Below are 14299 nucleotides of genomic sequence, written 5' to 3' on the forward strand. Positions count from 1 at the left end.
ACAGCTACCGGTACGGTACCGGTACGTCCGGCCGTGGGCTTTGGACTACAGCTCTCACCTACCATACTAGGCTCTCAAATATCACGTCCACACAGCACAGTTCTCTGTGTAGTCTCTCTGTCTATCGAATGCACAAGGTTGTTTTACTGCAAACATAAACATAAACATAAACATAAACATAAACATAGACATAATAATAATAATAATAATAATGATAATAATAATAATAATAATAATAATAATAATAATAATAATAATAATAATAATAATAATAATAATAATAATAATGATAATAATAATAATAATAATAATGATAATAATAATAATAATAATAATGATAATAATAATAATGATAATAATAATCATCATCATCATTATCACCATCATCATAATAACAATCATAATCATAATCCTGATAATAATAATAATAGTAGTAATAATAATAATAATAATAGTAATAATAATAATAATAACAATTCGGACTTTGCTTCCTGTGCTCTCTGGAATGGTTGCATCAGTATTAGCATTAGTCTACTATCTTCTAAACATCAGCTTATAGGTAAGATAATCTAAGATTTTTTTTTTTTTTTTTATGACGAAGTATATAGGCCTAGATCTAGCCAAGTGTTGTTGTCCACGGATCACACATTAAGATTAAAAGTCTGCCAATTAAGACTATCATAATCAAAATTATCATACTTGCCGACTTCGGCAGCTTGGCAAATTTATTATTAAATCCAAAAAGATACGCCAATAAATAAAAACAAAAAGTGGTTTAGTATAAGTTGTCAGTTGGTTGGCTGATAGTGCACATGCATAATATCTACAATGACGAAAGAAGAGTAGAGTAGGTTTGTTTAGTCCGTATGAAAGAACAAATATTTGAATACAAACCCAACAGTGAAAATATGATAACAAATCGGACAAAAATTGGGGAAGTTATGAAATTGTGAAGTTTCGCTAATATAACTTTAACAAAAGTCAACAATAATGATGTAAATGAATGAGTTTGTAAACTTTTTTTATGAGTTGGTCGCCTAACAACTTGCCATTATGGAATTTGCATATAAAATCTGGAATTTCCATTGTCACTCTTGCATAAAAATGAGATCAAACCTACGTCAGAAAATCACACAATATTCTATATACTTAATACTCCTTGTCTGGAGAAAAACTGACTTACATTCCTACTTACGGCTTGATTACATATTTTTCTGCATCTGGGCCCAGCTGCTGATATTTTTCATTTATTTATTTTTGTTTAAGCGCAACGGTAGTCTAAATCAAGCTGCATCTATCATTATTTTGAAGTTATCCAGGAATAACAAAAAATCGAATTTTCGTCAGTTTCTTGTACGAAATCAATGCAAAATATTGTGAGATGTGTATGGCATCCCCGTCTGACTCGTTTGCATATATTCATATCAACTGTTAGAAACTTTTCTTTCCAAATTAGCGAATGCTAAGAATTTCATATAACGGGTGGCCGTACACTTTCAAGTTCCGATTTTGATCAAATTTTCACTGTTGTGCTTATTTAAGATTATTATGTTTTTTTAAAGGGATCGTATAGTTTTGGTTGAGACCTAATTACACGTTTCTAACATATTTTGGTGAGATAATGAGAAACCTCTTATGAAATATGAAAGAGCATGTAATTCCATGAGGAATTCAACGTTTATTTGGTGAAAATTGGTTTTGAAATGGCTGAGATATCCAAAACAGAGCGATTCTAATAAAGTGTGGGACATACGCCTTTTATTACGATCGCTTTGTTTTACTTTGTTTTTGGATGTTTCAGTCATTCCAAACCCGATTTTCATCAAATGAACTTTGAATTCCTCTTAAAATGGCATGCTCTGTACTATTTCATAAGTGTTTTCTTGGTATCTCGCAAAAAAGTTAAGCCCAATTCTCATATCCACCAAAACTGTACCATCCCTTTAAAGTGTTTACTTTTAATTGGTCCGGAATTATCCTAAACAAAACAAATCAGCGTACTATCTCCTCTTTTAAAATAAAACACAACGTATCCTTCATTAAAGCAAAACATCTATCTTCGAAGGTCCCTCAACAAAGTGATGTAAAAGTACATGTAAGATAGTTTTGTAGATCGCCGAGTGTCACTTATCATAAGTGGACTCTCACACGGAACAATGCTAACTTCATAATTTTTGACAGGGCCTCAAATCTTATCGACATCCAGGCCCGATTGTTGGTTTGACCTTGTTGACCATTACCCATGGTTGACTAATCAAAGTACATCATTGTCAATGGAGCAGTCAATCGTCATGGAAGTGTAAAAATTACCTATTCGTTTATTATTCGAGCACATGTATACATGCCAGTTATTAGTTATTGTCCATCGGGTTACATGTTTGGTTGTCTGTTCTTGATTTTTTTTTTTTTGTATTGCTTTTATGAATTACCGTCCTTGTTTGTACTCTTTTTTTTTTTTAGGAATCCATCAGCTGCGAAGGGCACCTTGCCAAATCATTTTCATACAGCTGTACGTGTCTTGTACCATTGTCATTGCATGAAAATACCAAAACGTGTCGTTTGTATGATCAAAGCCATGTGCAATACTTATTAAGAATTTATTATGTTGGGCGTTGTACCCATACCTTATCGCAATTTTCATATCATAAAACATATCACAAAGACAACTTTCAATACTGATGGGGTATCTGTAGCATACATTATACACCACATAACGTGTAGAAAATTTGGGGGCCCATTACGATTCGTAAGTTTGAGTATATACCACAATCATAATGCTATTTTCAGTTTATAGCATGACACCAACTATACCTTAATTTTCTCACAAATTGCAAATACATGGATCATGATTATTATAGACTTGAGTCTTCTTTTTTACTTTACTAAAATAAAACATTAATGGAAATTAAGAGTCACAACGAGAATGATCGCTACAAACTGTTTATCATGATTCAGCAAGGCAGTTGAGTTATTAGGCCTATAATATCAAGAATTCAATTAATTCAGATTAAATTTCCACAAGCTTTGCAAACACACACACACACACACACATCAGCACACATACTTAAAAGAGCATTATGCAATAAGAACACGGACATCAAATCAGCCAAAGTTTTGAGATGCACATTACCTCATGTATGTATGCCTGACTATTTGTGAAAAAAAGATGATATCTTTCGGTATTAACAGTTGCTGAACCATGGAGATCTAATATCGATATAAGTATTTGAAGAGCTTGATCCAAAAGGCGCTAAATCCACTGAAAATGGTGGAAGTAGCGCCGTTTGGAAGCAAGCTCTTCATTTTATGTCATGTATTCAAAATTGTTTTTATATTCTATAATAAAATTGCATTGAAGATGACGACAGTAAGGTTATTGTTTCAACGTGACAGTCGGCTTGTATACAAGGCACGCCACATATTATAGGATACAGCATTCCTGGACTGGATTGTTTTGCGGAGTAATAGCAACATAACTGAGGCTATACCCTGCAAAAAGGATACAATATATTGATTAACTGCTATAATCGCTGCGATTGTACACCAATATGCAGCTAATCAGCTTATCATAGATGACCATTATTTTACTTGATTAATTCAGTCATAACTCTTTTCAACAATATACACATGCAGATACAAGTGACGTTTGTGATGATGAACCTTTCGCGTTGTTGTAATCAACTTCTTTTATATCCAGTATACTGTTACTGAATATAATTGTATTTAAAAACACAACGTGCTGTGATTAGCAGACAAATCTCCACAACACAATAAAGAAAATGAAAGAATTCCATACGATTCATTTTTTCATGATGAAAGTGCACATTACATACATTTTACTTATGGTTGATAAGGGTAATTAAAAAGTTCTCCCTTCTTTCTGAATTAGGTGAGACAAGGTATAGTCCTCTTTCATTATGCGAGAAAAGTGAATATGATAATATTATTATGTTGACTTTTTTGACATGCTTTGTAATTGTCCATAATGACGTCATGAGTCGTCTCCTTAATCCAGCGATGACGGCACCAAATCTTTGAAAAATTCATAACTTTTGAACGGATTGTTCGATTTCGTTCAAAGTTGTTTTCTATTCATATTGCTGCTTTCACTCAGTCCCATTTATCAATATTTGGGCTGTATAGGTTTCCTTTAATTCAGAGTCCGAATATCCGCTGTATACCATCCAGGGAGGATACGGTTTCATAACCGGATATCAAAGTGGCGCCGAGTTTTAAACAGGTGATCTCAGCATCCGGATTCCCGTCCAAATCTTCAACGTGGGCTGCACCGATGATTCTTTAGATACAAAAGAGATGGTGATGATGATGAAGGGCAAGCCAAGATTCAAAATATACATCGAATTAAATACCAGTGACAGATATTCTCAAACGACATGAGACAAAAACAGTGTACCTAATAATAATCATGTTTAATGCCAGTTGCCCGCAAAAATGCACTCATTCGTGGTGTTTTTATCACTACCACCTTCTGAATTTATATGTCATTCTACACACAAACTTGAAGCAAATTCACTTACGGGACTCTTTCTTTGATTCACTAGTGTTTAATTCACCATCTCAATACACACTGACACTTTCTGAAATCCTTAAATCCTCAAAGTATCAAGTAAGACTGAAATAGAATTAATCTGTTGTCAAGAAAGTATACATTGTGCTCAGTAATTAGAATAATATATGCAATGTCAGTGACGTTGCCGTTCAGTCCAAAAGAGCTGCTAATTCAATCCACTACTATGTTTTGTTTTGTTTTTGTTTATTTGTTTGCAAGGAGGAAACCTGACTGTTTTAAGAAGATGAAAGATCATGAAAGGCCTGTATACCTCCTGACAAGCTCGCATCCTGTGAACCCTGCAACCTCGCGTAGAAGCGTTTCAAACTCCGAGCGACTCATCCTTGATTCGGCATCTCCGAAGTATCCCGATATCGAGCGAAGCACCACTTGGCGAACCCGATGGTGAAAGTTTTGCCCGTCTTTTGCGCTACTGCATCGGTGTGCGTGATATGAGAAGAGATAGTTGGCGAGAAGCAGCGCGATGTCGAATCCCATTGGTCCAACAAAGGCAAACTCGAGGTCAATCATCTGTAATCAGCGTAAGGAAATAATAATGATGATAATAAGGTCTTATTTATCCAGGGTATAAGGTTAGCCTCTGCAGTGTTGCCACTGTTCAACCAGAGGGCCCTGCCATTATTATAACCCCAGTGTGCCATGTTCTAAATACAACTATAAAGGTCGAGAGAGACATGATGTAGTATAGACATCTTGTCCAACGACATAAACACTGGGCGAGAATCGATTCGGAGTCAGGAGTCTTATCCACTATGCCACCGCGTTTAAATTGGACCATCCTCGTTCAAAAAGTGATTGAAATAGGAAAGAGTTAGGAGGTGCAGTTTTGTAGAAAAGGGAGGAAAGAGGATTTAAAGATAATATAAAGTTTTGGTACCTTAAAAGTTTCCCTGAGTTTCCTTGTCTTAGTTTGTGTTTCAGGTTAAAGTACCTTTCATATAACTATATAACACTGTGAGACTTACTCGCCCCAAAGTGCTCTCATGTCCTAGTATCATGCAATAATGGTTTCGTACCAGAGCAGAGCGGGCTCTGAAAAATTCGAACGAGCCATTAGTTTGACTCGACGCGGTATCGCGACAATCAATATACAAGTATTGTATATACGAAACCACTATTGCATGATTACTAAGACATGAGAGCACTTTGGGGCGAGTAAGTCTCACAGTGTGAGTTATATGACACCTGAAACACAAACTAAGACAAGGAAACTCAGGGAAACTTTTGAGGTACCAAAACTTTATATCATCTTTAAACTAGGGTCACTCAGGCGTGCTGTGCAGAAGTATCAATGAAAATCACAATGAGAGCAGCGCTTGTCCGACTGTTTTGCCCGACATATTTTCATGTAAATGTGTTTTGTTGCTAATAAACCGTTTTTGTTACTGAACTCGAATTCAAACCCGTCTATTTGCCATAATGGAGTCGATGGAGACGTCTCGGCAACCTCGCGGGGGGGGGGGGGGGGGGGGGGGGAATAGTCTCCGTGACTTTGCTGTGACCAAGGAGACGTTGCGGAGATGTCGCGAAGACGTCTCCGAGACCAGATGGAGAATGGAATAAGTCTCAGAGAAAAAAAACCGAGCATGTTATTCGATTATCTCGTGAGTCCCCAGAGACCAGGCTCGTCTCCAGTAGACGTGACGGTCCACGACCACTCCGCGAGATTCGAGTCGCCACCTGCAGGTCTCCATCTAATTTGAGATACTCATTTCACTCACCTTAGCATCAGAGCCTTTCGTCATTATGGACCCTGTGTGCAAGTCGCCATGAAGCAGACAATCCTTCTTCTCCATGAATATCGTCCTCAGTTCGGCGGCATTTTCGAGCACCTTGGCATCATCATAGATCACGGAGAGGTGGTCGGTGACTTCGGGCGAACATCGATTGGTGGGATCTCCCCGAGTGAATGGCTTAGTAAATATGTAATCTCGAGTTAGCGATACCATCTCGGTATTTCTGTGGTGCACAGGTAAGACGAGATGCATCATAATTATTTTGAGTAATGATATTGTATAATAAAATAGTGTGTTATACATTTTAAATTATGTATACTTATCATTATAGTTTTGTCTTTTTGTGAATTCTTTTTCTTTTGCTAGAACACAATATAAACACACAATGACATAGTAGACAGTAGTAGATAGCTGTAATAATCTCAGATGAGAAGTTTATTTCGGTGTATGAAGAACAATGCAGTTACCATAGGGACAGTAAATATCATTACGTACATTTCCCGTACTTCTGACCATTGCGTCACTTAGGGTATTGTATATGCTCCTTTAGGTTTCTCTCCGATAGTTTATGGCATCATTTCTGCCACATCAAAAAGAACTGATATGAATTGTTTATATTTTTGTCATTATTGTAAAGAGAGATCCCTATAAATGTACTATAGATGCACGTCATGAGTTCGACACCCACGAGAAATACAGCTTACGAGTCATAAGCTCACGAATCATACAGCCCACGAGTCCGACACCAGGCAAACAAGGCCCACGAGTTCGGCCCTAAGCAAACAAGTCCCACGAGGCCAACACATTAATCCTCGTGATGTAATGTCGGTCTCGTGGGCCTCTTTCACCGTGTGTGGAACTCGTGGACCTTGTATATATATAGTGTCGGACTCGAGGGTCTTGTTTGCCAAGTGTCGAGCTCGATCATGTGTCCGTATTTGCCTAGTGTTGAGCTGTATAAATTATGACTTGTAGTCTGTGTGACGCATGGACCTTTTTTCTTTATCAAACTCGTGGGTGGTATGACTCGTGGATGCCGGTCTCATGGGATGTCCCCCACTACACACTAGGCAATTTAATTTTGGTTAGATTCTCACCTGTGTTAGTTCTGACATTCTTAAACCTGATGCCATGTTGTATGATTTTCGGTATCATTAATACATGTTATTTCTTGAATTTATATGTCAACGGTGTCTTTTTTTTTCTTTCATTTGTTTTGCTGCTGCTGCTGCAGCTATTGGCTCCCTTACTTGACTGTTATTTTACGTTCCCTGATGAGAAAATATTAGAAAGCTAAGTAAGAAAAAACGTATAGAAATTTCACTTGCAGCTGATGAGTAACTGCTGCTATATACCGAAAGGCACTTACTCAAATCCTTTTCTCAACTGAAGGAACTCTTGTTCTCCGAGAGAGAGAATCGCTGTCTTCCGATGTATGGCTGAAATAAATTGCACAATTTTCAGCGCAGCCTCGAGGTTCAGCTCGCCTCCAATAAGCTGTTTCTTCATCACCCCGTAGCCCTTTAAATCCTCCATTAAAACTGCATGCAAAAGAGAAAATTTAGCCGTGAACACCATGATTCCGAATGGAGGGGACACCACTGCGGTATATTAGTCTCTGATAGAATTACTTTCTGTGGGATCATGTACTGTGTAGTATATCCCATTTAAGATAGGATTGAATTATGATGTGAATGACAGAGTTATTTGATAGGAACGTTAAATCCATTTCTATTTCACCGGTTTCACCATTACAAGGGGTATAATACAAATCATATCGATATCTCGCATGTATTAGAAGTTTGTTTGCTTGTTTGTTGCATCAATAACTTTCATTCAACGTATTCTTGCTCTGTAGATGTCCATAATTATGTAGTTCTAAACCTCTTTCGATGAGAATAACAAATCCTCTCAAATTACACCCAACAGGAAAAGAATATATCGTATACTCTGTATGATATAGTATTACATCCGACGTCAGTAATGGATGTACGGATGGAATGACAAAACTGAAACGATTCTTTATAGCATTCGAGGTTACGAAAACATTGTTAATATCTATATAGTTACGATATGTTCTAATTGCTGACTTCACAGTCATACATACATGAACATCGTTGAGCGTTGTGGCCATACACCTTAGGTACACTTCCGGGGGCGTAGGTGTAAAATGATTCGAGGGCATGATACTCGAGCTTTGATCTGCTAGTCGACAGAGGATAGGCCGGTCCCAAGCACTGACAGAAAAAAGAAAGAAAGAAAAGAGTCGGGACATACAGACTTGCATCTCAGTCATTTTAGTCATACTGCTGTACATCAATCAACTAAAATTCTTTACAGTTAAAGGGCCTGTACAGTACTGGTTGAGATGAGGATTCAGGTTCATAACATTTTCGGTGAGATAATGAGAAACCTCTTATGAAATAATAAAGAACATGTAATTTCAATAAGGATTAAACATTTATTTGATGAAAATTGGTCTTGAAATGGCTGAGATATCCAATAAAGCAATCCTAATAAGATTGACAGGCCACAACTTTTATCAGAATCTCTTCGTTTTACCTTGTTTTCAGATATTGTCAGATATCTTAGTCATTTCAAAACCAATTTTCATCAAATAAACTTTTGATTCCCCTTAGAATTGTATGCTCTTTAACATTTCATAGAGTGTTTTTTTAATATCTCACAAAACGTTACAAGCTGAATCCTCACCTCTATCAGTACTGTACAGTCTGAATACGCATGTTTATAGGTTGTTTTACTCATCTTTTACATTAATAATTCTCACTCGTTTGATTGTAAACAAGAAATACTAAATGACATAAACGTAATGCAACAACGTAAGCTCACACCACCAGATCCTGATAGGCGCCCAATTGCACAAATTTTCTCTCATTCGTCACTTATCTATCTATCTATTTATCTATCTATCTATCTATCTATCTATCTGTCTGTCTGTCTATCTGTCTGTCTATCTATCTATCTATCTATCTATCTATCATCTATCTATCTATCTATCTATCTATCTACCTATCTATCTATCTATCTATCTATCTATCTATCTATCTATCTATCTATACAGTACAATTATTGACAACATAATTATTCATGCCCTCGAACAACTTTTTCCCTGATAAGTGAATGATGAAATGATGGTAGTTCCGTGTAACTTAGTTGTCATCTATGAATTAACGTAAATTTGGGTTTCACTTCATTTGCATATAGAAACATTGATATTTTTTTTTTCTGCTGTCATCAATAATTTCACTGTTTTCTAGGAATGTGAGAATTTTCACCGGGAACATGGTGAAATCTAGTCCATTGAATTTAATGTTGTTGTTACAAGCAATTGACTTACAAGAGATCAATATTGATGACTAATTTCTGAAAGCCTTGAATAAATAACTTTGCAACAAATGTAATTTCTTTTGTTATGTAAACAAGATGATATTGGAAATGTAATGATTTTTAATGTGACAATGTAAGGCATCAAAGTGAAGCCTGGCTGCCACCACGAACATATCATTTTATGAGAAAATAAATTAACATAACTGAAGAAGAAATTTGGGGGTATACTCGCTAAAAAAAAAAAAAAATCGAGTGAAAATATTCACTCTTGAAAGAGTGAATACAAAAAAGAGTGAATTTAGAGTGAAATTGGAGTGAATTTTGAGTGAAAATGTTCATTTTCACTCATTTTGGAGTGACCTCAGGGATCACTCAAAGATTTTGGAGTGATCCCTGTCGTCACTCTAAAACGAGTGAAAATGAACATTTTCACTTGGAATTCACTCCAATTTCACTCTAAATTCACTCTTTTTTGTATTCACTCCTTCAAGAGTGAAAATTTTCACTCGATTTTTTTTTAGAGAGTAAATGATTTTGCAAACAAAAAATGTGTGTTACATGATATATAATGATGTACTGACTATCTAGAAAAAAAAAGAGAGAGAGAGATAAAAGAGAGAATGGGCTCGAGGTTGTGCAATTATACCTTGATGTAAGGTGGGGCATGTTTCTTGATGAGTGACATTCCCTCATCTCCCTTTCTAGACAAGCGATGGACGTCATTCAGATTTCCGTCTCCGATTTCTTGGATTTCGCATTCCTCCAACAGAGCCTGAACATTTGTGAGGAAATTCCAAAGTGCATATACAAGAAGCTATTTAGTCCCTTAAAAAACAAATTGTAAATGTAGAGTGGAAATGGAAAAAAAAAGTGTTATGGGGGAAAAGTACAGAACTACAATAATCGTGTTTCGCTATAATAGTTCACTAAAAATCAGCCCTGGTCTGTATAACGGACCATTGTTATGCAAACTGTGACGTGCGCGCGACAAAGTTGGTTTGTAATACATCTAAATTTATCACCGAATTTCACAGCTATATAAGAAAATTATAGTGAGGTTGATGTATAGACAACTCACGAATGTAAATACGTTTAAACTAAACTTTGTATTATCATCTGCTGAACTTCGCCTCTTAAATAAGTCTTTCATGAAATATCGCGTTATATACCAGCACTTGTTTATAGTCAACGCTATAACAATATCTTGAGTGCATATTATAGAGCACCACGTGTTTCAGTAATTGTATGATAATGCTGCTAACACAACCGTGACTACAAAATCAATATGACGGAGCAAGGTAAAATCACACAAACCTTTGACTCTGTGATGTGCTACATGATTGATACATTAACACATCTTAAATGGATTCAGGTAGGCCCTCCAAGGATTTGTGGGTATAATAATTTGCAACTGTGACAGTGTTTATCAGTATTGATGTGTGTCTGATGTATATTGTAATGTCATTTTGTGTATGATAGAGTCTGGATATATTTTTGTATATCGTATAACATAATGATAAAATCTATCTATCTATTTATCCCAGTTGACCTTGTCAGTGTAATGGCCCGAGTTGTTAAAAGTGCAAACATTCAGTCATAAAATATGAAATATTTTTCCTCATATCTTGTGACACGTAAAACCGTCCTGACTGAAGGAAGTGAACCCTATAAGCTCATCAACATGACGTAATAGGCCAACTGAACCGACACCACCATTCTTTGACTATAAATATGGTTCGCTATACGCACTGAACCCATATTGCAAACCACGGTACACACAAATAAACAATCGTAATTATTTCTGTCATCATGCATGATTGCTTCTGTTTTATTTACGATATACGGGTCATAGAAATTAAAGCTTTATATACTCGAGCGAGCAGACGTTCTTTAATGTAACAGTCAATATGTTCAAGTTCAAGTTCAAGTTGATTGTAAACGAGTTTTGACCAGGGATTCAAGTCACCTTATGTAATAATTAACTGCTTGTAATGTGTCAATGGCCGGACCGCTACTAACCAGTATAATCATAGCTCCATGATCATTGTGTGCATTCCTCTTTTTGTACCATGGCTAGCACTGATTGACCTTCGTATGTCTGTCGTTGTGTGGGCATTTAAGTCAATAGTGAAGCATGCAAAGGATTGAAGTAATCCCCAAAACCAAAGATCACACCACCTTTTTTCATTGTACGCCACTATTATAGATATGAGAATGTATACATAGGCCTGGGTAATCATAGATTCTCGCTATTACGTGTATGAAAAATTCGATAATACGATGGTTGTACAATAAGCGTACATTCACGTAGCTAGTTAAAACGGTTGCGATATCAGACACCTTTTGTCCTTATAGTATTTTGTTGCTGACCATTCATCTGCATAAACTACCTCAACACAACACCATGCCTCTATTCGTCTTACGGTATCGTCGGGTTCACTCGCAAGTTCCGCTATCCTCTCGCTCCAGCTGTCCAGAGAAGTCTGAAGAAAGTCGGTAGTCATCATTACACGATCATTTGCCAAGAAAAATTCTTAAAATGAAGAAAATAAAGCCATCCACAACGCGAGGCTTTCGAAATTGCACGGACAGGTGACACAGGTTGAATAAATTGTGTAGGACTGTAGTAGGAGTAAACTTTACTTGCGCCAGCGAAAATTGCGACCAGCAGTACCATCGAATCCCGTGCAAAACCTGACACACCTCCTTTTGAACGTGATACCGTAGTAATATGCAGATCCAGCAACATAGGCCTAAATCCAGTAACTTTGTGAAGATCCCTGTGTCAATATTGCTTATTATAGGTGACTAGTCGGCAAACAGTATGCCAGATATACACGTTGTCATAAAATGCGGGGGGGGGGGGGGGAAGGAGAAAAGAACGCTTTTCTCATGTAGATGACCATGCATGGCAAACTGGAATGCCCACACACAAACAACAAGCTGATCGCACATGATAGATTCTGTTCATCACATTTCGCTTTGTATTGTACTACTAGCGCGGAATGGAGAAAGTCATTCTTGTTATTGTTGTTGCTGCTGTTGGTGGCTGTTTTTGTCGCTGTGGCATTGCTTGTCGTTCTTTGTCTGTTGTTACAGTTAAGAATGGTATTTCGTTTCAGATTGAAAGAATACACCTGTTCTAAGATTGCTATTAAAACAGGCTCGACGATGCAAAAAGAAAGAAAGAAAAGAGATAATATATAATAAAGCATAATTATGTAAGATATTCAAACTTGCAAGATTTCATCAATGTGGGGGATGATAATTAATGAAATCCTGTTCCAGTGATTGGTCTACATAACGTCATGTGATAAAAAATAGCTGATAAATGATATTAAAAAAAAATTATGTTGAAAAAAAATTGAAAAAATGCGTTATGCATTGACGACATTCACGGTAAACTACCGAATGCCATCATAAAAATACTTCCAAATTTCATACAATCGATCTTTGTTTTGTTCCGTGGTTTGTTTGTTTGTTTGTTTGTTTGTTTGTTTGTTTATTGGTTGTTGTTTTTTCAGCGATAGCGTATATAACGTACTACATTATATACCGCGGATTGCTTCACGGATCATCACAGATCGTAAAAGGTCGGTGGTGCTCCGGGGTGAGATCCCTCAATGCCCGAGATGCCAGTGTGGATAATGACATAAACTGGATGTTTACACGGTCAAGAACGGCGTCTACACGGACAAATACGGTGTCATCTCGGACAGAAAAGGTAGCAACGCGGACCATTCTTGAAAGTAGAAATATCATATTATTATTTGAGCTCACTTGAATATTTAGGAAGAGTTACTGGAGTCTTTACACGGATATTATACGTTGTCTACACGGATATCCCGGAAATGTTGACAGATTTGTGCTTTCAGGCTCTCTGATAATCAAATCTTTTTTGGCAACAACAATTAATGTTCTGAGAAAATGAAGCAAAACCGAAAATCTATAACACAGTCCTGCTTCTATACCTGTCGACACCATGAAAGTTAATGTCTTTGATGCAGAAACTCTTATTTTGCAGAAACGTTAAAAAAAAAACAAGAAAAACACCCAAAAAAGTGGATCCTTGACTATACAATCCGTAATGATGACTAAAAATCGCATTCCATGTGTCTAACGAGCTAGATTTAGAACTAGAATTCAGTTTGCCATACTTCTTATCTCTCCTATCCAGTAGTTTTATAGTCAAAAACAGTTTTGGCGCCATCTTGAGAAAAACCAGTCATCTATTAATTTCGTCGCTCTATGTATCTCTTACCTCTTCGTGGTGCGTTGCTCGAGGTCATGGCTGTCAATTCGCCATTTCATCCTTATATCGTCCCATCTCATTTTCTGCTTGGTTTCATGCATATGGTTTGCACGTCACCAAGCCCTGTATCTTTTGACATACAGACAGTTACCATCGTTTCACTGATCAAAGGGAAAATTACCAAAATTAGTTTGCGGTATATACTTATACAACACACTGGAATAAAAAGTTTCACCAAAATCGGTAAAAGTTTAAGAATGTGTATAAAGTTTGTTATGTATATAGAGACTTGCATATTGTTAGATGTTATGAATATGACATCAAGATTATGGTCCGGAAGTAAACACTCAAAGAATTGTGTAATAAACTTTG

The 14299-nt window shown here is 36.5% G+C and overlaps 1 protein-coding gene across 1 annotated transcript; it reads right to left on the reverse strand.

Annotated features, from left to right (window-relative positions):
• Positions 1-4155: 4155 nt before the first annotated feature.
• Positions 4156-12179, reverse strand: LOC139707916 (methylthioribose kinase-like). Its single transcript, XM_071619909.1, has 7 exons — positions 12099-12179; positions 10322-10447; positions 8435-8564; positions 7697-7868; positions 6313-6550; positions 4842-5101; positions 4156-4297 (listed from the first exon to the last, which is right to left on the reverse strand). The coding sequence occupies exons 1-7, from the start codon at positions 12177-12179 to the stop codon at positions 4156-4158; spliced, it is 1149 nt and encodes a 382-aa protein (XP_071476010.1).
• Between the last annotated feature and the right edge of the window lie 2120 nt (positions 12180-14299).

Source organism: Diadema antillarum, unplaced genomic scaffold, assembly GCF_040938485.1.
Source record: "Diadema antillarum isolate AM-2024a unplaced genomic scaffold, OU_Dant_1.0 seq00001284_RagTag, whole genome shotgun sequence".
Classification (NCBI taxonomy): domain Eukaryota; kingdom Metazoa; phylum Echinodermata; class Echinoidea; order Diadematoida; family Diadematidae; genus Diadema; species Diadema antillarum.

Bases quoted from the DNA above. Each gene is read 5' to 3' on its own strand.
- LOC139707916 (XM_071619909.1), bottom strand. From the start codon at position 12,179: ATGACTACCGACTTTCTTCAGACTTCTCTGGACAGCTGGAGCGAGAGG. The intron at 10,448-12,098 runs GTAAGACGAATA...ACAAATGTTCAG, and splicing joins CGAGTGAACCCGACGATACC to GCTCTGTTGGAGGAATGCGA. The intron at 6,551-7,696 runs GTAAGTGCCTTT...TGTGCACCACAG, and splicing joins CAGTTGAGAAAAGGATTTGA to AAATACCGAGATGGTATCGC.